General features: G+C 43.8%; 1 protein-coding gene across 2 annotated transcripts in view; it reads left to right on the top strand.

Moving 5' to 3' along the window:
* Window positions 1–13837, top strand: part of NRG2 (neuregulin 2) — an 83753-nt gene that overhangs the window by 64480 nt on the left and 5436 nt on the right. For both annotated transcript variants that reach the window (XM_021410366.1, XM_021410367.1), the window contains 2 exons: window positions 11717–11819; window positions 12753–12876. In XM_021410366.1, the coding sequence (XP_021266041.1) occupies window positions 11717–11819; window positions 12753–12876 (227 nt within the window). The remainder of the gene's footprint in view (window positions 1–11716; window positions 11820–12752; window positions 12877–13837) is intronic.

Here is a 13837-nt window from a genome sequence, read left to right as displayed (position 1 = left end):
GCCAGAACCTTGTTATTTTTTCAGTGAGCTTTCAGACATCTTTGTTAGAGGTTTGAATCTAAATTTGTGCACTGGGCTACCTTTCTGGTATACCTTTATATAACTGTTGGCACTCAAGCGTGAGGATATAGCTAATTTAACAGCAGTGCTGGCATTGGGATGAGAGTCTCATCCTTCAGAGGAGCTGAGGGTGGTGAGCATGAACTCATAGGTTTAGCTGTCAGAGGTCTCTCCCAGAGCCTTGAGTGCAGGATGAGCTGAGTAACAGATCACATGTATCTCTGTGTGCTTGTCCTTGCACTAGTGAAAATGAAATTTCACATCACACTGTTGAACCACAGCCTGAGTGACTCCATGTCACTAGTAACCATAGACTGTTTTGCAACTTCAGTGGTTGCAAAATCTATTCTGAGATTAACAGCTCTGAGCTTGGGACCAAAATTCTGCTTTCAGATGTGATTATCCAGCGTCTTCTGACACCAGAGCAATGCCTGAAGCCCGTGGACATTCCGTGCAAGGGGATTCTTTCCTTGGGCAGTAGCTGGGTTTGTATGGAACTGTGGTTTCCCTGTATTGGGACACCCATAAAAATGGCTCCTCTCTGGCCTCACTTTTATTTTAGAGGAGCATGGGACAGTGTGAAAATGCTGCTGTTTGTCCCTGTTTCATTTTTTTAGGCCTAGTTGGAACACATTTTTTCCATTTATTTCTTGTTGGTGTTCTTCAGTACACAGCTTCCCTGAAAAAAAAAAAAAGAGCAGTGCTGGAGAGTTCTCACACTTGCAGTACACTTGTTTAGTAAAACCTTTGCAGTCTCACCTCCTGGAGAAGCTCCTGGGGTTGTGGTCTTTGCCTCTGCAGTCAGATCTTCATCTCTGTTTGCCCACGTGGGTGAAAAGTTCAGTAACACCACAAAAAAGGTCAGGAAGTCTTTCCAATGTTAGAATTTCAAGTGCATTCTGGAGACTCAACCAACTGACCACGCTCTCCTGGGCCCAGCTTCATAGGCACAACTGTGTCCTGTGGCAATTTCCAGAAGATAGTAGCTTGTCTGAAGTCACCCTTTCATTTAAGAAATGTGCTTTATTTTTAAAGTGGTGCTGACAACAGAATTTCATAGCTGCCTGTAGTACATCAGACCAAGAGCTAGTTTAGCTCCGTCTTCTACAAGAAGCTTTTCAGGTCTTTGTGAAACCCTGCTGATGTTTACTAGTAAATTGCCAACCTTTGGGCTAGCTGATTGTAAAGGTTTTGTAAAACACATCGGCAGCTATTTCATTTCTGAAGGAGCAGAGATGCTGAAAGTTGAACACCATTAGCTCCAACACTTCTCCCAAGTCTGCACATTTGGATTTTTTTCCATCTGAGATTTATGGAAAAATGTAAAAATTTGGGATATAGCTTAATATCTGTGCCAATCTCTTGTCTGCAGAATCTAAAAATACATCTTAATGTTGCTACTTGTTCATTTCCCAATTTCATTGTCAGTGATCTAGAGGAGAAATATCCTCCCATTCATGTATTTAGTGAAATACTTTCATTTTCTATTTCTATTTTCCATTTATTCTAATGAAAGCTGAAGTCTGTAGCCTGCCAGTAAACATACTAGAGCAGAGCTGATATTCTTATCTGATGTAATCTAGCATGTTCTCCACTTTTATCCCATATTTCATTCTTGGTTTCTTTACAAATTTAATTTTAATTCATAGTTGGAGTCTTCCCACTAGTCTGCCTTAGAAGCGCAGAGCAGCATTTTCTGCTGTTCCCTGAGAGAACAGGGCTTCCTAAGAGAAGAAAGACAGCTGCACTTGTTGCATGGTACCCAGTGTAGTCATCTGGAAATATGCATAAGACGAGCTTGATCTGAGAAGTCAGTGTCTTGCAGTTGCAGACTATCTTGTCATGTCTGCTTGCAGTGGCCACTGATAGGAAAGTCATCCTGAGTGCCCAGCTTTATATGTCTCCCAGGGTTCCCTAACTGTAGCCATCAGAGCTTAGTGTCTCCTAATCAATTCTCTGTGTAAGGACATTCCCTTACAGGCATTACAGATTCCTTCCAAGAATAGCTGACAAAAACGGGCATTTCTGAGATGAGAACCATGCACTGCATTGTCTCTGGGTGTGATCTGTGTAATGATCTCAGCAGCATGATTTCTGTGCTATCATGAAATATTTCCTATAGATCAGACATCTGAGCCTTTCCATCAGCTGTTCTTTCTAAGGGAGTTATTTTCGTAGAGCACTTCCAGCCAGAAAACCATAAGCTGTTTCTACTTGCAGTGTCTGGATCAGGCTGTCTCCTCCCCACAGTCTACTTCGTATGTTTCTCAGCTTCAAGGAGTTGTCCTGATGTGTAGGATACAGCTGCTGGACTGGAAACACAATCGTGTTCATACAACAGCACACAAACCAGCTCTAAAGCTGCCAACTAACCAAGTGTCAAAACAGGGCAGTATAAGTTTATAGGGTGAGAGACTTCTTACTTTCTTTAGGTACAGTCCAATGCACTCTGAAGTAACCAGGGTACAGCTGGAAGCGTGCTGGTGATCACCAGACTTGCAAAAATGATCGTTCATTGAATGCTTACTCCTCACGTGGCCACCTCACACAGACGTGAAGTGTCTCCTGGAGCAGATGGATGAACGTACCACTTTGGACTCTTCTGGGACTAAGGGAAGGTCTAGACCTGCATTTCAGCTTCTCTCTTCATTCATTTGGCAGCAGTTTTGTACCTGCTGATTGCAATATGAGAATGATAATCAGAACGCTTCCTTCTTTTTATAATCTACCTTTCTGTTTCCTACTCAACCTCTCACTCATCTGAACCCTAAAACAATATGTAGCAACATTTCTTATTTCGCAAACATTCTGCAACTTCTCTTTAATAACATGATAGCTACTGACCGCTTAATTACAGTGTAATTACTACTCTGTGGTGTGGCTGGCTAATAATAGGGTGTTTGTCGTTTATCATAACTGGATTATTTCTCTCCCCTGGACTGCAGTACAGGTTACCCTTGGGGATCTCCTAAAGTTAATTACTTGCTAATCCACAGAAGCTTGTCAGTGCACTGTTGTTACATATCTCAACTCCTGAGGCGTACCCAGTTATTTTTATTCATACAGTACTGGACAAACTAAATGGCTGTGCAGTTTATGGAAGATTCACAGACTACTCAGAGAGCTCACGTGATGCCCAGCCTTTAAGTCATGTGCAGTGTCCTTGGTCCCCAGCATCACGGGACTGTCTTAGATTGCTCCCATATGTACCCTGGAGGAAGCCTAGGCCAGGATGCAGCAAACAGTGGGTATGGTGGAGATGGGTTGATGGTAGGACTTGATCTTAGAGGTCTTTTCCAACCTTAATGATTCTGTGATTCAATGATTCTCTTGTCAGTACAATTTATTAGTAGTAATCCATCTTTTTGGTCCTCAGAAGTTACTCCTCCACTTTGTTTCATGCCCTGAGGATGCTACGTCACTCAGAGAGCTCAGAGAGCATGGATTTTGGGTTTTTGGGTGGAATAACACGTATAATAGCTAGAGATCTTAGCCAAATTCTTAAGCAACCAGAAGTCCACGTGGGCACAGGCCCAGTTTTCACAGTCATTTGCTAAGTCTTTTATCTTTCTTAATCATCCTGTAAATCTACAATTCAGTGACACCCATCTTGTCTTGAATTCCTAGTCATGTAAAGACATTTTATTTTAAAAGTTCTGGTGTGTTGATCTTTAGAAGGAAATGAAACACACTCTAGAACGTAACATAGTCACAAAGTCTCCATGCATCAAATAGGTCTTCTGCCTAACAACAAGAAAAAAACAGGTCCATAAAGTACTTGCCCAGTTTGGAGCACCTAAGTCCAACTGGATTCTTGCTTTCAACAAAATTCTTCACTTCAGCTGAATTTTGTTCCCTGGAGGAATCCAGTGCAAGATCCGTGCATCACCTGGCTGTTCAGTAAGCTCTACTTTGAACAGCTGAGTGGTACCGGTCTGGTTGATGGAATCCAATCTTAATCCCATGGAGATGTGCTGAAATTGAGATGAAAAGCATGAAAATGAAACATTTTTGTCATCTCTCATGTATTTCTCCTTTTTGTCATCGTCAGCTCTCCCATACTTGCTGCTTTTCCCATTGGATGGCCTTCTCTCATATTTACAGCAGTTTGGTGTTTGAACATTTCCAGACTACTAGTCTGGTCTTCTTTGGGATCAACACAGAAGAGCCTAGTGTAGCTTATAGGTACAAAGGAATAGCACAAGTACTGCAAAATAATGCATTAAAGAGGCCAGTAGATACTCTTTCCTTAATATTGACAGCTGCTAGAGGAAGAATGGATTCTATCTCAAGCTCAACATTTCCAGAAAAGTTCACCAGGTATAAATGGGACATGCTTTTTCAATAGACTTGTCCTAGTTTAAAATGCTTTGGGAAATCTCAGTGCAGTTTAGGGTGCTCAGTCCTAGCTATTTGTTGTGGCCTTGGAGCTTGTTTGGAGTTCAGACAAAAGGTTAATGATATGAGAAAAATAATACCTAGAGCTGAGTGCTGTCTCACAGTAATTGATTTGTGTGCTATCCTCTGGTTATATTGATTCCATTGGAGCTTGTCCTGAGGGCCTTGGAGTTCTAGCATGCATCAGTTTGTCTGTATAGATGGAATTCATTAGATTGTGTCTTCCCCAAAGGCAGCTGCCAAGCCTGCAGTGCAACACACTTCCCCACTGCTGCCACCTCTATGAGCATGGAGTGGTTTACCTTCTGGAGGAGCTTTGTAGGCTAACCTAGACCTCATGCTTCCCCTGTACCATTAATGTCCACAAAGAGAACTGTTACCTCTTGGCTTCTAGGCATCCCCAGCAGCCAACGTGTCAGACAGCCAGGGTGCATGAGATGCAGGCTGATCAGATTGTTGTAGGACGCAGTGCAGGTCCTGCAGACCATGTTTAGCACCTGCTCCACCTAGCAGCAAATATGACTCAAAGCTTTTAAACATATATTACTTTCCCCAATCGACCTCTTAAAAAAAGTGAGGAAGTCCTTCAAACATGGAATGCTATCCGAAATATTTTTTTGCTCTAGACCAAAATAAATTGTTATCTCTAGGAGAAATTTTGTTTTCTCAAATATGCTTGTTACCAAGTGATATATTATTAATATATCATAGGCATGCATTGTGTGGTATGCCGTGTTCATGAAGATGACATCTCTCTGCTCAAAGCAGAAAGATTACATTTTCTTTGTAAAGCTGAGGTCTTCTTATTTGCTTCAGGACTGTGACAAGTTGAGTAATTTTGAACAGTCTGTTCTTTACAGAAGAGGCAAACCTTCCAAATCCCAGAGAAGTCTCAGAGTGTTTCCTCCATCACTGTCCCAGCAGAAGGCCTTACCTGCCTGATGCCCATCTTGAGAGGAGCTCCTGAGCAGGCAAAGGAGTGAGTGGCTCCCTTTTGGATTCAGTTATGGATGGTACAGAAGCAATGCCTGTAGCTGCAACAGGCTGACACATCACCTTGCTTGCAATCTCTTGTTGTCCTGGAACTGTTTTTTTGCATAGTTTTGCTATTATGTTTGTTAGGTGTAACAGAGAAGCAGCTTATAAAAGAAAGATACGATGGAAATTTCAGTAGCACCCAATATGGCTCCAATAATTCCTTTGCTTTTGAAGCAAGTTGACTTCTTATCCATGGGAATTTTCTGCTGGAAGTCTGAAAGTACAGCCTTGCCAATTCACAGATCAGAAGAGATGCTGAGTTTTTAAAAGTCCACTGTCCTCCTGAACTGTGGCATCTAAGCAACACTGAGGGAAGAACAGTCAGGAAATGAGAGACTGATAAAGTCTGAAGTGTTGAGTAGCTGCATACTTCAGATGCAGGAACGCGAGCGGATTCAAAGCCACTGGTAGTTTTGGAGGCAGGTACGTGCATTCCAGCCACTGCACAGCTGCTTGGTTTCTCTGCTGCCCAGGGAACCTGTAGCTAAGATCCAACAAGTGAGCTGACTGTTTCTGCTCTGTGGGTCCGCGGAGCCATAAGAACCTGCAGTTCTGGTGTGAGGGGGCTCCATGGGAAGGCTAAAGTTCTTCAGGTCCTGTCCACCTCCTCTGTTTGCATAGATATTTCTGAGTTGGCAAAAAAAACATGAGAATGTTCTAAATTGCATCCATTTGTAGATGTAGATGTTAGAACAAATCTAACAGGAAGGACAAATGTTTAAGGAGCATACTGCGGTAGAGTACATCAACCATATAGATATTTGGATGAAATGTCATGTATCTCTATATGCAGTTGTCACAGTGTCAGGTAAAACAGGTTGCATAGTGGTAGCATGCCCTAGAAAAATGTCAAGATTAAATGTGATAACCAGAAGGCTTAGGACAGATGTAATGTGTCTAGTTCTCTGATGCCCACCACATTGTGTCCATGCTCCTGGCACCCGCAGGACGTGACTGTGAAATGCATGGTAGAGTTTTCCATTCATTTTGCACAAATGTGAGATGTGAAGCAGAGAGCAGCCAGGTTTTGTGGCCTTTAAATTATACCAAATTTTTTTAAAAATCCATCCTCCCTCAAAAAAAAACCACCTGACCAACAAACATCAGCACTGATTTGAAGAGAAGAACCTGCTTTAGCTGAAAAGTGTTTACATGTTCCATAATGATTAGTGCTAATTTCCCTTCCACACACCCAATTTTTGAACAGCATTGAAATAGAAAACCAATCTTTATGTGCAGCAAACAGCAATTCATATGGAAAATGTAACAAATCAATCTGGACATCTCCGAGCTGAAAATAATATTGTCCGTATGGTGATTTGGAACAGAAGAGCTCACTTTTATGTTCAATGATAAGTATGGAGAGCTTTAATATTTGTGTAGGAAAACAACTGTCTTTAGGTGAGGACAGTACCAGGAAAATTAATGAAATTCAAGAATGATTTTTTTTCTCTAGCAAAAAAAGAATTTGCCTGTTCTGGACAACGGCATTGTTGATTCATTAGGCAAACTCTGCTCTGCGTAGCAATGTCTCTGCAAGATGAACTGCAATCGTATTTGTAATGAATTGGAATCTGAAAGCAGATGCTCCAGTTTGTGCTTTTTCTTTCTCTTTTTTTGGCATGCTTGTTGTTTCTAAAAATGCAGAACCACAGCAGAAGTGAAATTTGGAAGATCACAGACTTGAGGGAAACTTCCAGTGCAATTTGCACTTTTAGATCTGCAAGGGATTCATTACCTTTGCCCAGGCAACTAATCACTTGCAGTATCAGTGGTACAACTGCAAATCTGCGCTGCTAAGAACAGTACTTGCACAATGTACATGCTGGCAGGAGGTTTGCAGGTGATGCTGCCAGATGACATTGTGCATCCAAGACCAGATCTGAGGTCATGGGCAGGAGAGCTGTGCTTGCAGGCCCCGTGCAGGTGCCTGCACGTGTCTGCTGAGCACGCTGCTTTGTGCACAGCTCCAGGCAGAGGGGCACATGCTGCCTATAGAAAGCGAATGAATGGTTTACCAGGTTCACGCGGTTGCTATGTGTTTCGGCCTGTCTGGAGTCAGGAGTTGTTTCAGAACAAGTGTACCTTTTTTTTTTTTTTTTTTTTCTGCCAAACCTGTAAATTCCATATCAGGTACTAACAAACATGGCTCATCTCAAAAGAATTCATAATTAACTAAAAGAATTCATAATTAACTTCCACTGCAATTTGTTTGGGTCTTCCTTTATGTAAGATATAAGCTCTGGTGGGAATTTAAAATGCTCTGAAGCATACACTGTGTTCTGTGTAACTGCTGCTGAGCCTACAGACGCTAACCTGCTGTAACTGCACAGTGTGTGTTTGTGTATGAGAGATCTCTGACAGACCTGTTTTTCTTTTTCTCTTTCTCTTCCTTGTCTTCTTTCTGCATTGGCAGAGCATCTTGGATTTGAATTAAAGGGTATGGAACAACCATTCATTTATTAATCAGAAGCCATTAAGAGCTGCCCACATTATATTTATGGCTTTAATGGGATGATTAAAAAATCAGCTGTTCTGTTCTTTTCCCTGGCACCGAGACAGATGTTTGAATTAAAAATCAAAACAAAGTAAAAACACAAAATCAAAAAGCAAAATGATAAATACACAGGTGTATTTTTAGCAGCACTTTTTTCTTTGTTCCGAGCAGCAGCCGGATGCGTGTGGAGTGACTGGGGTGTTCCAATTGCAATAGTCTCCTCATTCAACATGCTTTTGTATATTTAACCAAAAGGCAAGAGTTTGTGTCAGTCCTAAAGGCTGCCAGCAGACACCACCTGGGGACAGACAGGGTAAGGCGAGTTTTAGCACTTTGACAGCGCTGCCATTCTCAGTGCACTAACATCAGTCGGGTCCTGTGAAGGGCCGGGAGGGGTTTTCCATTCCTCCTCCCAAAGGCTGTCTGCTGCCTTCCATTCTTGATGGGAAGAAATTGACCCATGGAATGTGATATGAGCTGAGGTACTCTAGAAGACACTGAGCCCGGGGAAGTTAGTGTGATGCTGAACTGGCGGCAAGCTAAAGTGTGGAAAAACACTGCAGTGGCTTACAGCCTCTTGGAAACAGGCTCCTACTCAGCTGTTCACAGTCACAGTGTTTTTCCTCCTTTCTCCTCATTCTGTTTTTAGACATGTATCAAATCTCACCAGAGTAAGCACCTGGGAAATCAAGTCCCTGGGTTACGTTTCCCTGAGTGCACAGATCAAGTAGGGGAGGGGTTGCTCACCAAGAACAGAGAGGTTTGTCATTATCACTTAGCTTAAAAATATTGGCCCAGAAATGTCATCTGGAGCACATCTTCGCATGAAGATAGTTCAATTCAATTTGCTTGAGACATGAGGACACCAATATTTCACTTCTGGATGCTAAATTGTCTTCTTGGGACCCTGAGGCAGAGGGCCGTGCACCAGCTGAAGCTGGAGAAGTTGGTCTCTGCTGGTTCTTGCATGCCTTTTCCCCAGGGCTTGTGTGTATACCCAGCAGCTTGTTCCTGCTGCAGAAAATGAATGCATTTTGTGGTCAGGTGTTTCAGAGAAAGTGGTGCTGCTAATACTAATACACTTAAAAAAAAAACATTAAAATTAAGAATTTTTGACATCCCTTTTTTTGTTGACTTTTGTCCTTTTCCTCATCCATTCTCAGTGTCATCACAGAACTGCACACATCCTGTTCCCAGTCTGCAGTCGTCCCTTCCCTGCCATTCGTCTTTCACTTTCATGCGTTGCTGTGACACCCATGGCTGGACTGTGATTCTGTCGGCATTATGTGACACAACGTGGTTTGTTCATAGTGTTTGCTGCTGTAGAGTGACAATGCTGCTGATGAAGATGTGGCATTTTAGAGAGTACAGACACAAATGGCCTAGTCCTTACCCAGGATCTTACCTTCTCAAACACAGAATTGCAGAATGCATTCTCCTATTTTCTTTCTGTCTCTGTCAAGATGATTTTATGCAACACGAAGATACTGTTTTACCAAGCATCAACTGTAATGAGATGTTAGGAGCCGAGCTAAATTACTGACAGGAGATCATTTAATTTTTCAGTTTTGCAGTAGTAATGCACAGCCTCTGACTTCACTGCTTCACACAGCAGAGCTGTCAGCTCAGGGGAGTGCACTTGATTCTGCATTTCTGATTAACTGAATCATTCCCCCTACAATTCAGGTGGGAGATCAGGAGAGTTGGACATGCAGAGTTCCATGCCTACTTGATTGCCTGAACAGAGGCCAGGGTTTGAGCCTTGGGTGAAAAATTTTGTCATGTAGCCAATGGGATAAAACACAGAGCTGTGCAAGAGCAAGAAAAGTTGTCTGCCGTGGTTGCTGATGCCTGGAATAGGACATCCCTGGTAGGAGCAGGTCCTGCACCATCCAGGCTCTGGCCTGAGGCGGTGCAGCTGGCTGCTGGAACTGCTGCAGCCCAGTGACCTGCAGTCAAAGGGAGACACATGTTCTGTTGTACTTGCTCACACTGGCCATGGAGCTGGAGTCTGGGGGTCTCAGCTGCACGTGTCCCTTGTGCATGGTGGGACACGCTTCTGGGCAAGCTCCACCAGCACTCAGAGAGCCTTATCAAGCCAAAGGCCAGGGCACAGGCAAGATGGATGGACATTTCTTTCTTTAAAGTGTAGCTTTGCAAAGGAGGCATGAAGCAAGCACTCCTGATGATATTTTGCATCCTCACATCAGGATGGTTCTTTGCAGCCCCTAGTTTAGCAATTCTTCCTTCATTTTCATTTTGGGAGCTAGACAGAGATCAACATTTTTCTCAGCACTTCGTTTTTTTTTTCTCCAAAAAGCATTTTCATTTCTAAAATGGCAAGATGAGATTGATCCAAATATTTATTTATCTGGAATGCTTTGTTACTTCTCCCTTGGTCTTTTTCTGGAGTCTGGCCCTACTCCTAGTTGATGCTGGCACCTGAAACCAGACCCACGTTGTATTTCATTGGTTTCATACCTCTGGGAATATCATATATTCCATTGAAGGTATCTGGCAGTGGAACACACCGAGCACAGCAACCATGGCATGAGTTTTATTGCTTGATCAACATGAAAAAAAAAATTCAGTGAATATTAGAGAAGACACAAAGCCTGATGACTTTACAATTAACACACAGTATGGGGGCACAAGCACTTTGGTTGTAGGTGCTAAAATACAAGGCTCACAGCAGCTGTGGACCGAATTCTTCTCTCAGTCATTCACCAGGTTGCCTTTGCTTGTCTCAGTGGAGGTAGCTGCATTTACTGAGAAGAACATCTGCTTTGGAGTAGCCACAGCCATGCAATTTTTGCCTAGGTGTAGTTCAGTCACACTGCAGGTGGTATCCTGCCATTTCTTTGGAGCTTTGATTAACTGGAATGAGTTACCTGCCTTCTAGCATGGTCTGGGTTTTGATGCAAGTGGCTGACTTTCCTGGTTTGAAAGGCAGTCCATGACAAATAGTGGTATGTGGAAGAAGCATCAGCATGCTGCTTGAATTTTGTGTGTGCATCTGGGTTACCTGGTGCAACGGAATTAATAATTTCCCAGGGCTTCATTAAAAATCCATAACTGTAACTGGTTACCGTATTTTAATTACTCCACTTCCTTTTCTTTGTCAAATGTGCTATCACTTTTCCATTCTCGTTCTGCTTTTTGACTGTTTTAGGATGTCCCTTCCAGCATCTACATGCTCTGGGGCCTGTTGCTCGGTGGTTCTAGCACACTGCCGAACTCCAGGGCATGCAGCAGCTGCAAGGAAAAGGCATTCTGAGTCTGTCAGAGCAGAGGGCTGTGATGAGAGCATCACAGGGCTGTTCGGTACGTGGTGACTGGGGGATGCTCAAGGGCTTCCTTCTTAGACTACCAAGTTACTGAGAAAGGGGGATCTGCTGGAAGGGAAAGGAGGCTCCTGGGGCTCTCTCAGATTAGTCACCAAGTTATTCTGTGGGAAAAGAAGAGAAAGTCAGAAGCGTGCTTGAGTGCAGAAGGGTTGAGCTACTGAAGGTGAACTTACAGAGTGAGACAAAAGGACTGAGGAGCTCTTGAGGGGTGAGTAAGGCTGGGCCAGCTGGCCTCAGGTTTGGGCAGTGGATTGGTAGGAGGTGTGGCTGAGCCCTGCTCTCCATCTCACCCTCATGCAGTGCTGGTTCCTGTGCAGCCAGGCGCATTGTGGTGCTGGAGCCCGATTGCAACTGATTTCTTTCTCTCCATTTGCAGAGGCAGAGGAGCTCTACCAGAAAAGAGTTTTAACCATCACAGGAATCTGTGTTGCCTTGCTTGTGGTGGGCATCGTCTGTGTGGTAGCTTACTGTAAAACCAAGTGAGTATGTGTGGTTAACAAAAAATAACCAGTGAGAGATTACTGAGTGGCAGTGATTGTGTGTCATGCTTTCATGGCGTTCACCCAAATGCTGTTTTAAGGAGATGCTGTGCTGCAGTATTCCCAGCAAGGTCTCTGAAGAGAGCCAATGAAGTCATCAGCAACTCTGTCTCAGCAGGAAGTTTCCCATTTCCTTATCCCCTGAATCAGTATCATGTATCCAAGCCAGGTGATGGCACGTGGCTGGGAGAAGTTGTCCCCTGAGTCAACAGCTTGTTGACAGCAGAGGCATACTGGGCTAATGCCCAGGGACTACAGGCTCAGTTGTTTACATTTCTGTAACTTTCAAAGCAATAATGATTGAGCAAGAGGCTTGAGGACCTCTTCTATGGCCAGCCTCCCCAACTGGACAGCACCTTTTTCCCCACGTGCACCTCACCTGGGTTTGGGGTGTCCATCTATTCCTCAGGACACAGGAAGCCTTGTAAAGTTGATGTCCTCCTGGGGACATAGGAGGCTTTCCTGTATGGTGCTTAATGCAGGACAGGAGCCTTGTCACCAAGGTCAAGCCAGGACTGGTTCCCCTTTCTCTTCTCCCCACTTCTCTCTTCTCTGCCCAGTCCCATGCTTCCCCTGCCTCCACTGCATCGTCCTGGGGCTTGTCTTGCAAAAGAAGACCATGGACCCAACTACATGAATTGCTTATAGTAGAAAACATTCACATTTCTTTGGAAAAGCAGCATAAGTGGCTAACATCGAATGTCTTGCTTCCTCCTGTTCACAGCTTTCCACAAACACTATTGAAAGATGAAATGTGTCTGAGAGATGAATGAAAACCTGGTTACTGCCTCCTTTATCACCTGCTTCCTCCAAAGACACTTGGGCTCCATGAGAGAAATCCTTCTAATATACTTTTTCCTTTCCTTTTTAAAGGAAGCAAAGAAAACAGATGCATAATCATTTACGACAGAACATGTGCCATGCCCATCAGAACAGGAGCCTTGCAAATGGGCCAAGCCATCCGCGTTTGGATCCGGAGGAAATCCAAATGGCTGATGTAAGACTTGTTGTAAGACTCTGTGTTTTATTGAGTGCCCATTGTCTGTCAGGGATTTGATGTGGATTGGCATGCTTGCACCCACCTGTGCATGTGCATGAGGAGCAAAATATTAACTTGAACAGAAAGACAAGATTCTGTGTAGAAACATTTTCCGAAACAAAATCAGGAGGGAACCATGATTTCACTTTGACATACTGAGCATGAGGTTAGGGCACTCAGGACAGGTTTGTTTTGATGAATAAGTGTGATCCTGCTGTCCTCTCTGCAAGACATTCCCGATGTTTCCTGCTTATTAATTCCCATTGAGCCTCATTTTGTGGCATGACAAATAAGAGTCAGCACAGCAGGGGCCAGAGCCACCACAGTGACTGTGTCAGCCATTGTGGTGATCCGATCAGCTCTGTGTATGTTTACCTGCCCGGCCCAGCTGCTTACTGTGCAAGGTGAGACAACCCAGTGCCAGTGCCACTCTATTGAGAACCATCTAAAAATTCAGGACCGGATCCAGGAAAGCCACTCAGCCACTCCTGAAACATGAGAGAATCCCACTGAGCTCTGTGTTCTCACTCTCAACCCACTTAAGTGCCTTGCTGGACCAAGCTATTAAAAGGGATCAGAAAAAGAGAGAGGGGAGGGAGACCTGAAGCTGAAGGTGTATTCCTCTGGGCTGGGGGTTTGCAGTTCCCCAGCTTCTGAATATTTACCTTGGAAATTTCCTTTTGCCTTCTCTTTGTGTTTTCTATGTGCAAAGATTCATGTGCCATGCAAAGAGGCACTGATTGCTGATAGAAAACAGAATCATAGAATCAGAGAACAATTTGGGTTGGAATGGACCTTAATTATCATCTAGTTCCAGCCCCTCTTCCATGGGCAGGAATACCTCCCACCAACTTGGGCTGCCCAGGGCCCCATCCAGCCTGGCTTAACCGCCACCAGGGATGGAGCATCCACAACTTCT

Source organism: Numida meleagris, chromosome 12 (genome assembly GCF_002078875.1).
Source record: "Numida meleagris isolate 19003 breed g44 Domestic line chromosome 12, NumMel1.0, whole genome shotgun sequence".
In the NCBI taxonomy this organism is placed as follows: domain Eukaryota; kingdom Metazoa; phylum Chordata; class Aves; order Galliformes; family Numididae; genus Numida; species Numida meleagris.
This window is presented reverse-complemented; position numbering and strand designations above follow the sequence as displayed.